This window comes from Eupeodes corollae, chromosome 2 (genome assembly GCF_945859685.1).
Source record: "Eupeodes corollae chromosome 2, idEupCoro1.1, whole genome shotgun sequence".
Taxonomy (NCBI): Eukaryota; Metazoa; Arthropoda; class Insecta; order Diptera; family Syrphidae; genus Eupeodes; species Eupeodes corollae.
Window position 1 is genome coordinate 114,400,384 of NC_079148.1, and position 12,632 is coordinate 114,413,015.

General features: G+C 38.1%; 1 protein-coding gene across 4 annotated transcripts in view; it reads left to right on the forward strand.

The window, feature by feature from the left end:
• The window catches only part of LOC129944415 (voltage-dependent calcium channel subunit alpha-2/delta-3), a 42,783-nt gene that overhangs the window by 9,949 nt on the left and 20,202 nt on the right, over nucleotides 1-12,632 (forward strand). For 2 of the 4 annotated variants that reach the window (XM_056053826.1, XM_056053827.1), the window contains exons 8-13: nucleotides 2,256-2,339; nucleotides 2,630-2,686; nucleotides 10,299-10,379; nucleotides 10,446-10,520; nucleotides 10,585-10,689; nucleotides 10,764-10,835. In XM_056053826.1, the coding sequence (XP_055909801.1) occupies nucleotides 2,256-2,339; nucleotides 2,630-2,686; nucleotides 10,299-10,379; nucleotides 10,446-10,520; nucleotides 10,585-10,689; nucleotides 10,764-10,835 (474 nt within the window). The remainder of the gene's footprint in view (nucleotides 1-2,255; nucleotides 2,340-2,629; nucleotides 2,687-10,298; nucleotides 10,380-10,445; nucleotides 10,521-10,584; nucleotides 10,690-10,763; nucleotides 10,836-12,632) is intronic. The other 2 variants (XM_056053828.1, XM_056053829.1) reach the window with 1 other exon arrangement.

Consider the following 12,632-nt stretch of genomic DNA (forward strand, 5'->3'; position numbering starts at 1 on the left):
AGATGGTGAGTATCGTTTTGAAGTTCCTGGGTTTTTTCCAAGATCTGCCGCATTGTGAATATTTGGTCGATAGTGGACTTTCCTGGTCTGAAGACACACTGATACGGACTTATCAGGTTGTTGACGAACGGCTTCAGACATTCACAAAATACTGCAGAGAGGAGCTTATATGCAATGTTAAGGAGACTTATACCTCTGTAGTTGCGAAATTTAAAGGGTATCCTCTTTTATGTATCGGGCAAACTATGCTTAGATTCCACTCTGCGGGCATGCTTTCTTCCGACCATATTTTGAAGATGACTTGGTCCATGCTCCTTACCAAGTCATTGCCTGCTGCTTTAAATAGTTCGGCAGTGATGCCGTCAGCTCCATCAGGTTTGTTTGAATTCAGTTCAGTTCACTTCGTCGAGGTCGGGTAGGCGAAATTGTTGATCTGCGTTGCCTAGGTTGAGTGGTTCTATCTCTCTTACAGCGGAATTCGGATCGTCATCGCCCTGATAGTCCTTACAGGCTTTGGTTCGTGACTTGCACCATTGGGAGTTTTTTTTTACCTTTTGGTAAAATTTACAAATCTATCTCCTCGATCGCGCGCTTCTCGTGCTCTCTTTTTTCCATCTAAAAAGCCGGTGTTCCTCTCTCCTCTTCGGCTCGTAGAGCTCTGGTCCTTCTGTGCAGCGCCGTGAAACCTAGCACTTCAGAGGCGGCATCTCTGATCGTTGGAAGGCAATGTTGCCACTTGTTTTCAATGCTTAATGCAGGCAGCATAGGACTCCTTATGAGGTTACTAGAGACTCGATCGGAAAAGGACATGGCAGTCTCTTGCAATTGTAGCAATTTAACGTCGAAGCTTCTCACAGTATTTCCTTGTTTTGGCTTGAACCGGGATATCGATAGCCGTACCTTGGCTAAAACGAGGTAGTGGTCCGAGTCGATATTGGCCACTCAAAATGTTCGGATATCCTGTATACTGGAGAAGTGTCGTGCGTCGATCGCAATGTGGTCAATCTGGTTGACGGTTGATTGATCAGGAGATTTCCATGCCCCCTTTGTGGATATCAAGATGTTTAAACTTCGTACTAGCTACCAGAACGTCTTGCCCCACAGCGAAATCGATCACCCTGAATCCGTTGTCGGAGGTGGTGTCGTGCAGGCTGTATCTCCCGATTATGCCACCAAAAGATGGCTTCTCTTCCTAGCTTGGCGTTAAAATCTCCTAAGATAATTTTAGTGTCATAGCCAGGGTACTGCTCTTAAGTTTTGTGCAAGAGCTCGAAGAATATGTCTTTGGTGTCTTCATCTTTCTCCTCTGTTGGGGCATGCGGGCATATTAGGGTTATGTTGGCGAATTTAGCCTTGATGCAAAATGTCCAAAAAATCCACACCCAAATAGACTTTGTCGTTGTTCTCGATAGCAGTCGCCGTAGTATACATCGCAGTCTTTTAGTCTGCTTTGACCTAACATTCCAAGTATAGATCCGAAGTTCGTTGTCCTTATTTCGTTTGCTTGGGTTGTCAACAGTAAATCCGTCCGTATCCGAGGCTTGTTGGTGCTTCGCAACTAAAGGTATTGTTTACGTGGAAAGGAAGTCACCCCGACGGCACAACCCCCAACCTGGAGGGCCAAATCCTTAGTATAACTTCAAGGACGGGAAGCCGAATTAACTGCGCCTTATAGGCCTGGGCTCCGAATAAGTCGTAGAAGCCCTATAAGGTGTTACAAATCAGATTAAGGTTAAACATTTCGATAAAAAGTAGAATTGAAAAGGAAAATTAAAAAAATATTTCTAAGACCTTTATAATTTCTTCTTAAATGGCGCCCAACGCTTCTCTTTTAAATCAAATCTCAGACAATTACGGATAGGTTTGAGATTTGAACTAAAGTATACAAAGCGTAAGGACACTTAATGTTTGAGTTAATTTTAGAAAATGTCAATGTGGGCATGTTGAAAGCTTTAATTATGATCCATGATACTTAATGGACATTTCTAAGAGTGAATGTTCATTGAAAAACTACCAAAGAGTCTTAAAGCTATCAAGGTACTTAAGAGAATAAGTCAACGAAATATAACAAGAAAAGTAGTTATAATAAGTTGTGAGCAGAACCGAAATAGTTAAGAGTTTTAAGTTATTACTTAAGTGGCGCCCAACGTTTTGTCTTAGGTATCGATAAATAATTTTATTTACGGTTAATGAACATTTTTTGTTGTTATTTTTTCCTATTATCTCTAATGAACAAAATTAAATTAAATTTTCAGAGTTGGGATCAGCCTATTGAATCGGAAAAATACCATTTTCTAACCACTGTTTCCATGCCCGTGTACGACCGTCGAGAAAATGCTGTAAGTAAATTTTACCCTATTCACATTAATTTTTGTTTAAATATTTTTTTTTTTTCGAAACAAAAATAAAATCTTTAAGTCAATACATATAATTCAATGGAAACGTGAATTTTATTTTTATTTATTTGATTTTTTTATAAATTACTCATCAATTTTAAAATATAAAAAATTCATAACATTTATGCCTTTAAAAATTTCAAAAAAAAATATATACATACATAAAATCAATTTTTAAATCAAAAATTGTATCTGTATCACTGAAAAAACAAAAATTAACTTATATAATATAGAATATCACCGAAGATGTGTTAATTAACGAAGCGTACTGGGAATCACAAACTCGTGAGGTATTTCAAAAAACAAAAAAAAATCAAGTTCCTAACGAACGAATAATCAAAAGTAATCGTTATTTTTTTTGCGCTATAATATACCTTAGACTACGTTTAGTGATTACTTAAAATAATTTAAAAAAAATTATATAACATATATCCGAACAAAATTCCTAGAAGTCAATTATATACATTATTATATAAATATATATACTCGTAACTTGTAGTGTTATATTTTTCGATCTAATCTCGATGATGATTGGGCCAATTTAGAAATGAATATTTTTATTCATATTGACGCCGCTATAATACTTATATACATAACATATATAATCGTAAAACTTAGTGCTATAGATACAAATGAAATAGTCAAAATATATACAATAGATTTTTAGTAAAAAGTTTTTTCTTTGGTTTTGGTTTAAAGAAAGAAAATGAAAATGTTGATATCATAAGAATACGTACGTTTAGTTATAATTGACATTTTTAGAGAAATGTAAGTTATTTGTTTTCAACAGTTTTAGAAATTGTTTTCTATCGAAAGATTTAATTGTTATTTTTTGCTTGTTTAATTTATAGATGGATAAATCATAAAATTTGTAGAGTACAATTCACAAAAATAAACATTAGCTAAAAACTTCTTTTCTTTAATTTTAAAATTTTATTGAGAGTGAGTTTTTGTATACTTTTTGGATCAAATGTTATCTACGAAAGTAAAAATCTAGGAATCTAGAAGTTCTGAATCAATAACATTGAGTTTTTTTTAATAGCCATTTATTATTAAATATTAAAACAAACACAAACTGATATCTCTTAAATTTGTTTTTAAGAGAGAAATATTTGCAACTCCTAGACTTGGTTACACCTACTTTACAAAAATAAACAATAAGTATTGTATTTTTGTTTTATATATTTTCATTGCAAGATTTTGAAGCCGTTTTTTCCCTTTTCATACTTATTCTTGGAAAACGAAAATTTTAAATACAATTTGACAACCTTCATTCTTGGAGAGATTGGCTTCCTTTGGTTGTCAAAGTTTGTGTTCTATGCACAACAAAGCTGACATTTAATTCATATGCGATTTGGGTTGTATGTCACTTGTCTATTTGACAAATATAGGGTCTTCCAAATAACTTCTTTTTTTCGGCTGCGTGGCCCGTATCGCCGTCCTGTTGAAACCAAATGTTGCCAATATCCTCCTCTTCAATTTTGTGGACAAAAACGATAACGATCGCCATTGACTATAACGGCCACTCCTTGTTCATTTTCGAAGAAAAATGGCCAAATTATGTTACTTACTTACTTAAGGTCCTGTGTGAACCAGGGCCTCACGCAACAAACTTCTCCATCTAGCTCACTCCATAGCTAGATGTCTCCAGTTTCGCGCCCCAAGTTGGGTGAAGTATCCTTCCACCTGTGCGCGCCACCTGATCCGCGGTCTTCTTGTACTGCACTGTCTGTGGGTGTGGATTCGAAGCATTGGTTTCCATGCGCTCTACGTGACCCATCATAGTGGTTGGATTTTTACCCTTATGGCTAAGTCTACGTCACTGTACAGCCCGAACAGCTCGTCGTTCCATCTTCTCCTCCACTCCCCTTCGATGCATACAGGACCGTAGATCACACGAAGAACTTTTCTCTCGAACCGACCCAATGTGCTTTCATCCCCTTTTGTCATAGTTCATGCTTCTGCACCGTATAGCAGGACGGGGATGATAAGGGTCTTCGAGAGAGGATTTACCCATCAATTGCTTTCTTAGTCCAAAGAAGCAGCGGTTAGCAAGAGTTATTCTGCGTTTGATCTCAGCGCTGGTGTTGTTTTCTGTGTTTACAGCTGAGCCTAGGTAGACGAAATCCTTGACTATCTCAAAATTTCGTCTGTCGATGGTGACTTTTTGACCCAAAACGTCGGTGTTGTATGTCCTTTCTTGACGACAGCATGTATGTCCTTAACTTTGTTTTGTCCTCATTAACCGTTAAACCCATTTTTGCCGCTCCTGCCTCAATACTCACAAAAGCTCTATTGACATCACGCTGAGTTCTTCCGATTGTGTCAACGTCATCAGCATACGCTAGAAATTGGACAGACTTTTGAAAGATAGTGCCTCTAGTGTTGACGTGTGAGCTCTGCACTATTCTTTCAAGTACGATGTTAAAAAAATCACATGACAGCGCATCACCTTGTAAATATAAAACCTTTTTTGACATCGAAAGGTTCTGTTAAGTTGTTTCCAACCTTTATGAAGCAGCGTGAATTCTCCATGGTCATCCTGCACAAACGGATGACTTTGGCAGGGATGCCAAAACTAGACATGGCTCTATACAGCTCGTCCCTGTAGATGCTGTCATATGCGGCATCGATGAAAAGATGGTGGGTGTCGATTTGGTGATCTTTTGTTTTTTAAAGAGCTTGGCATTCAAGCCATCCGCTCCAGTGGCTTTATTACACTTCAGCTATCAGATATGGCAATCTTTACTTTGTCTAAGTCGGGAGGACGGTATTGTTGGCTTTCGTCGTCTATGTTGAATGGATCATCCCGCCTGATAGCGGAATTCAGTTCGTCGTCGCCGTTATACAGTCTGCAGGAGTGGTCCTTTCATATTCTCAGCATTGACTGCTGTTCCACCATGATGTTTCCACTTTCGTCTTTGCAGCCTTCGGTTCTAGGGTTATGTACCTGTGAATTTTGTTTCACCTGTTCATAAAACTTTTGAACTTCATTCCTACTTTTAAACCTTTCAACATCTTCCTCCGCACGCTTCTCATGCCCTCTCTTTTTCTTTCTGAGAATTCGGTGTTCTTCTCGCCTCTTCTGCTCATAGAGCTCATGCCGACATTCCTCATCAAACAATGTTGCCACTGGTTTTCGATACATTGTGTTGGCGGCAGAGAACTTCGAGAGAGTTTACTTGTAACTCGGTCGGAAAAGGATTTGGCGATCTCTTGCGATTGTAGCCGTTCGACGTTGAACCTTCTCCAAGCACCTACCTGTTTTGCCTTGGGTCTGGAAACCCGAAGTGCTACCTTAGCTACAACGAGGTAGTGGTCCGAGTCCATGTTAGCTCCTCGGAAAGTTCGGACATCCACAATGCTGGAAGCGTGTCTGGCGTCGATCGCAATATGGTCAATCTGGTTGACGGTAGATTGATCTGGAGAACTCCAAGTTCCTTTGTGGATGTTGAGGTGTGGAAAACGCATACTGGCTACCATGAGATTTCACCCCCAGCAAAATCTATGAGCTTGAATCCGTTGTCGGAAGTGTTGCGGTGGAGGCTGTTTTTCCCGATTATTTCACCAAAGATGTCTTTACTTCTTATAGCTTATCATTAAAATCGCCCAGGACTATTTTAATACCGTAGCTAGCACACTGCTCAAGAGCTCGAAGAACAACTCTTTGGGGTTGTCATCTTTCTCTTCTGTGGGGTCATGCGCGCATAACAGGCTAATGTTGCCGAAGTTAGCCTTGCGCTCGTTGATGCACCTATAGCTCAAGACTTCTTGCCTAGGTCTGGCTCCAATGGCAAAGCCGCATCCAAATAAGCGCTGTTGGTTATCTCGGTAGCAGTCACCATAGTAAATGTTTACCCGGCCTATCCCATCGTATTTCCTGGATGGCGTTGATGTCTGCTTTATAGCAGTCTAGGGCCTCCGCAAATTCTTCAGCCGCATGTGGTCTGTTAAGGGACCTAACATTCCACGTGCATATCCGAAGTTCGTTGTCCTTTATTCGTTCGCGTAGGTTGTCTACAGTAAATCCGTCCGTTTCCGAGGCTTGTTGCTGCTTCGCAACTAGTAGGAATATGCTTCTTTTATTGTGGGCGATATGGAACACCTTTGCTTACAAAATACCACTTCACCGCAGATGTAGCAAAAGTTTACGGGATTTCTTACACATTTTGGTGACATTTTCCAATTAAATACTTTTTTTTTCAATTTTAACACTTAAAAACACAGAATAGAACACTAAAGCACAATATATTTACCATTAGATGCCAACCAGTGAAATAAGGATAGAATCATTACTATTTTTTCTAAGAAAATGCAAAGAACAGAATAAATCAAAATACACAAGTTTTTAAAAGATGGCACAATGTAAACTCCGGCACGGAAATATTCACAATAAACTGATCCAAGTGAAGCACCATTTTATATGGACTTTTAGCAGTTCATTGAAAGATCTTTGGGAATTCCAACGCTCGTTTCCAATTAGCCCTATACATTTATTGTAATGGGGAAATGGGTACCCTTTTAAAGCTCGTAAAGTTTTCCGGGTATAAACTTCCAATAGATATCAAAACCGAAAGTCGACTGCAAAATTTGTGGCCTTACTCTAGTGGTTGGCAGTGCAGGTAGTTCTAAAACAAATTAAGGACTATAAAATTAAATATTTATTGCAATTTAAATTTTACATTCTTTATTATTTTAAAACAATTGTTAATTGTGGTACTAGAAAAAAAAATTCAATATTATAGGGTTTTGGTTTGAAAGTTTGGCAAGAAAATAACCAAAGTAAATATAATACTTACTTTAGTTGGCACTACAGCGCATGGTGCACCTGGGCCTCAAGTAATAACTTTCGCCAGATTACTCGATTTCTAGCTTGCTGCCTCCAGTTTCGAATACCAAGTTAACGTGCGTCGCCCTCAACTTGATCACTCCACTGGAGATGAGGTCTGCCTCTGCTTCTTGTTCCCTCAGGCTTGGCGTTGAATACCTTACGGGCGCTTCGATGTTCATTCGATCGACAAGCCCTATATCCATCTTAAGCGTTGAACACGCAGTTTTTTGACCAGTGGCAAGTCGCTGTACAGCTCGTATAACTGCTGATTAAATCTTCTCCGCCAGATGTCACTGCCTGTCTACACAAATCAGATCATAGATCGTACACAAAACCTTCCTCTCGAAGATACCAAGAGATCCTTCATCCGCCTGAGAGAGGTTACATGCTTCTGCACCATGCAGCAAGACTGGAATGTTTAATGTTTTGTACAGTTACTCTTTGGTACTTCGCGATAGGGCCTTATTCCTACACTGCTTGCTTAGGTCAAAGAAACAGCGATTACCAAGGGTAATTCTGCGTTTGATCTCCGAGCTGATGTCACTTGCAGAATTAACAGCATTGCCCAGATAAACAAATTCGTTTACAACCACGAAGTTGAACCTGTCAATTGCCACATTTTGACCAAGTCTACAGTGTGAATCGACTCTATTTGACGACAGTAAATACTTCGTTTTGTCCTCGGTAATGTCAAAACCCATTTCCGACACTCGACATTAGAGAAAGCACCCGTCACTGCTCGTTTCCTTCTTTCCATATTGTCGATGTTATCTGCATATCCAAGATTTTGTGCGGATTTTTGAAAGATGGTGCCACTTATATTGGGGTTAATGTTGCGCACCACTCTTTCAAAAACAATATTGAAGCAGCTACATGGCAGCGCATCGCCTTGTCGAAGTCCTCTGGTGGTTTCAAAGGTTCCGGTTGACTCTCTTCCAATTTTGACGCAGCAACGAGCATATTCCAGCGTCATCTTGATAAGTCGTTTGTGCTTGGTAGGGATACCAAAACTCAACATGGCACGGTATAGTTCCTTCCTGTCTACACTGTCATAAGCTGCTTTGAAATCGATGAAAAGATGGTATGTTTCGATGTTATGTTCTTGGGTCTTTTCCAAGTTTTTGCGTAGAATGAAAATTTGGTCGTTGGTAGATTTTCCAGCCCTGAAGCCACACTGTTAAGGGCCAATTAGTTCGTCAGTAAATACGCTGGACAAGTTCTTGTATGCGATGTTTTAAAGGCTTATGCCTCTGTAGTTGACGCAGGGAAGGCGGTCACCTTTTTTATGGATCGGGCAGATGGTGCTTAAGTTCCACTTGTCGAGCATGCTTTATTTCGACCAAATTTTAGTAACTAGCTGGTGCTTAAAAAGCTCCACCTGCATACCGTCATCATCGGCCTCTTTATTCGACTTCAGCCTGGTGATGGCTAGTTTGATCTCACTCTAGTCGGGTCCGGGTGGGTAAAACTCTAGATCATAAACCAAATGAATTTGACGGAATCGTTGACTTCATCACCATAAAGCAGCTGGTTGAAATGATCTTTCCAGATTTTTAGCATTGACTGCATCTCGACTACGGTATTCCACTTCTTATCTTTGCAGACTCCAGGGCGGCTAATGAATCCCGTTGTTTTCGTTTTGACTCTTCTACAAAAGCTCCGCACCTGTTTTCTGTTAAAACATCCCTGGTTTTCCTCGACTTCGCGCTGCTCATGGGTTTTTTTCTTTCTTCTGAGCGAGCGGTTCTCATAATGCTAGCTGCAAAAATCACTAAATCCAAAAAATGCAAATATCGCAAAAACTTTATCTAAAAAAATGACTTTTACTCATAAACTTTATTTAGCATTGGGAGACAAGTTAAAATTATTTCGAATACTTTTTTACTGTAGTGTCACCAGTGTTATTGCAAATCAGACATGAGCTAAATAAGTGTTACCATTCGCGAAATAAGCACTAGTTGAAAAATAAAGTTAGATGGCGGACCTTTTCAAAACCATTTCACTTATTTTTGGGAAGGTTGAGGAATTTAATTATTTTAATTTATTTTTTGTATTCGTTTTCTAAAAATTATATAAAAATATATATTTTATTAAAAATTCCACTGCCAAGTCTGCTACTCATATAAATTTTTGAATTCAACTGAATGCGGAGGAGATAAAAGATATGATTGCACTCATTAATTACGAAAACAAAATCAATTACTTTTAATGCTTTTTTAGTTTGCATCAATTTGAAATTTCAAATGCTTTTCAATTTAATTTTTTATATACAAATATTAAAAATTTAATTGATGATTTTTCATTAATCTACAATAATTTGCTCAGTTATAAATTACTGCTAGTTAAATTAGAAGTTGGTTAATTTTAAAATATTATCATGCTTTCTTTAACATATTTTAGTACATTAATAATAATGAGTAATGACACAAAAAGAAATTATATCGAATTTTAGAAATTTTTTTAAAAATTATTTTAATGTTGGATTTGTTTTATTTAGTTGTTTTTTTTTTGAAACGGTAATTGTTTTAAACTTTATAAAATAATACTTGTAACTTATGTAGGTGTATAAATTTAAGTCTGGTTTGATATTACTCAATCCAATTGTCATATTCAATTAGTGATGTGATCAATAAGCTTCATTTTGATTTAATTTGGTAGAAAAACAAAATAGTTAAATATAAATAGCCTCTTAGTGGTATTGTAAAAATGTGTCTATATACAGAATTATATATATTTTGATAGTTAAATTGTAATTTATATAAAATAATTATTATAATCGATGTAAACAAATGTCCGTACATATTTCCGTAGCTTGCCGGAATTATATAGTACAAAAAAGAAATAGAATCAATAACAAAATTAATTGATTGAATCGTATTCGAAAAAATTATTAAATTAATTTTTTGTTTATAATATATAAAAACATTTTAAATATAGCTAGAAACAACTATATATACAATTTAGATAAATCCGTAGTGAAATATGTGTAATCGAAGCCATCAAATTTAATTGCAAGAAATTTCATTAATCAATTAATTTTATTTATGTTCTTTATCCAAAATGGAACTCAGACCCGGATTGCTAATTTACTTGGTGTTGCTGGAACCGATGTGCCAATTAGAGATATTAAAAAACTCTTATCACCGTATTTGGTAAAATTTTTGTTTTTAATATTTAAATAATAATACATATTTATTTATTTTTTTATAATAATGCAGTTGGGAGTAAATGGTTATGCGTTTATTGTGACCAACAACGGTTATATTCTATTCCATCCAGACTTTCGTCCAATCGTAAGTCTTTTCTTTAGTTTTTATTTTATTCAAGACTAACTTTTTGTATTTTTGTATGGAAAAGTTTCAAGATATTCTCAAACCAGCTTACAATAGCGTTGATATGATTGAAGTTGAATTGTTAGATGACGACCGAGAGCCGAGAGATTTTAATCCAGTATTGATAAGTGTAAGTATACATTATCGCATAACTATTTTTCTGACCTTGAGTATTTCTAACCTCACAATTGATTTTTTTTAAAGATTCGAGATGAAATAATAAATCAATCCACCGGAAGTAAGTGGATGTTGGTGAAAAATCATTTCGATGAAATGGTAAGTGCTAGTGGTACTAATTATTATTAAATAAAAAGAAGTCGTTATTTTCCACAAGTTCCTATGCTTAAAATGTACCCTGGGCATTATTGTTAGTGCGTTGGACTATCATGCAAGAGGTCTTGGGTTCGATCCCTGCCTGTGCCACCTACAGTTTTATTCACGGGTACTGCCTCTTGCGAGGAATTGACAAATTATCTAAGAGTAGCCGTTTGGATTCGGCTTAGTTTATAAGTAGGTCCCTTCCATCTCTGACAACATTACTCGCACACAGGAATGGTTGAGAGTTGTAAGTCACTAGACCCTGGTTCTTCATGGACTGTTGCGCCACCCAATTTATTTATTAATAACCCAAGCAAACGAAATAAGGACAACGAACTTCGGATCTGTACGTGGATTGTTAGGTCGCTTAACAGACCCATGCAGTCGAACAATTAGCGGAAGCCCTAAACTGCTGCAAGGCAGATATTACAGCCATCCAAGAAGTGCGATGGGATGGACCGGGCAAACGCAAACTAAAAGACTGCGATATCTACTACGGCGGCTGCTATCGAGAACAAAGACTGCGTCTATTTGGGTGTGGATTTGTTGTTGGAACTAGACTCAGGTAAAAAGTCTTGAGTTTCAACAGTGTGAGCGAGTGCATCACGACAATCCGCATCAAGGCTTAATTTGCCAACATAAGTCTAATATGCGCGCATGCCCCAACAGAGGAGAAAGATGAAGACACCAAAGACATATTCTTCGAGCTCTTGGACAAGACATATGAGCAGTTCCCTGGCTATGACATTAAAATTGTCTTAGGAGATTTTAATGCCAAGCTAGGAAGAGAAGACATCTTTGGTGGCATAATCGGGAGATACAGCCTCCACGACACTACCTCCGACAACGGATTCAGGCTGATCGATTTCGCTGTGGGGCAAGACGTTCTGGTAGCTAGTACGCAGTTCACACATCTCAATATCTACAAGGGGACATGGAAATCTCCTGATCAATCAACCGTCAACCAGATTGACCACATTACGATCGACGCATGACACTTCTCCAGTATACAGGATATCCGAACATTTTGAGGGGCCAATATCGACTCGGACCACTACCTCGTTTTAGCCAAGATACGGCTACGGATATCCCGGTCCAAGCCAAAACAAGGAAGTACTGTGAGAAGTTTCGACGTTAGTCGGCTACAATCGCAAAAGACTGCCATGTTCTTTTCCCATTGAGTCTCTAGTAACCTCTTAAGAAGTCCTATGCTGCCTGCATTAAGCATTGAAAACCAGTGGCAACATTGCCTTGAAGCCATCAGAGATGCCGCCTCTGAAGTGCTAGGTTTCATGGCGCTGAACAGAAGGACCAGAGCTCTACGAGCAGAAAAGGAGAGAGGAACACCGGCTTCTTAGATGGAAAAAAAGAGAGCATGAAAAGCGCGCGATCGAGGAGATAGAGGGATGTCACAACAAAAATGAGGTTCGTAAATTTTATCAAAAGGTAAAAAAACCCTCCTAAGTGTACCAGCCACGAACTGAAGCCTGTAAAGACGATCATGGGAACATTATAGTAGAACCGCAGTCCATGCTGAGAATATGGAAAGATCCCTTCTCCAAATTATATAACGGCGATGGCTAACCGAATTCCGCTGTAAGGGATATAAAACCACTCAACATCGGCGACGCAGATCATCAATTCCGCCTACCCGACCTTGACGAAGTGAAGATAGCTATATCTAAACTTAAGTCAAACAAAGCTGCTGGAGCTGACGGCATCGGTGCCGAACTATTCAAAGCAGCAGGCGATGAT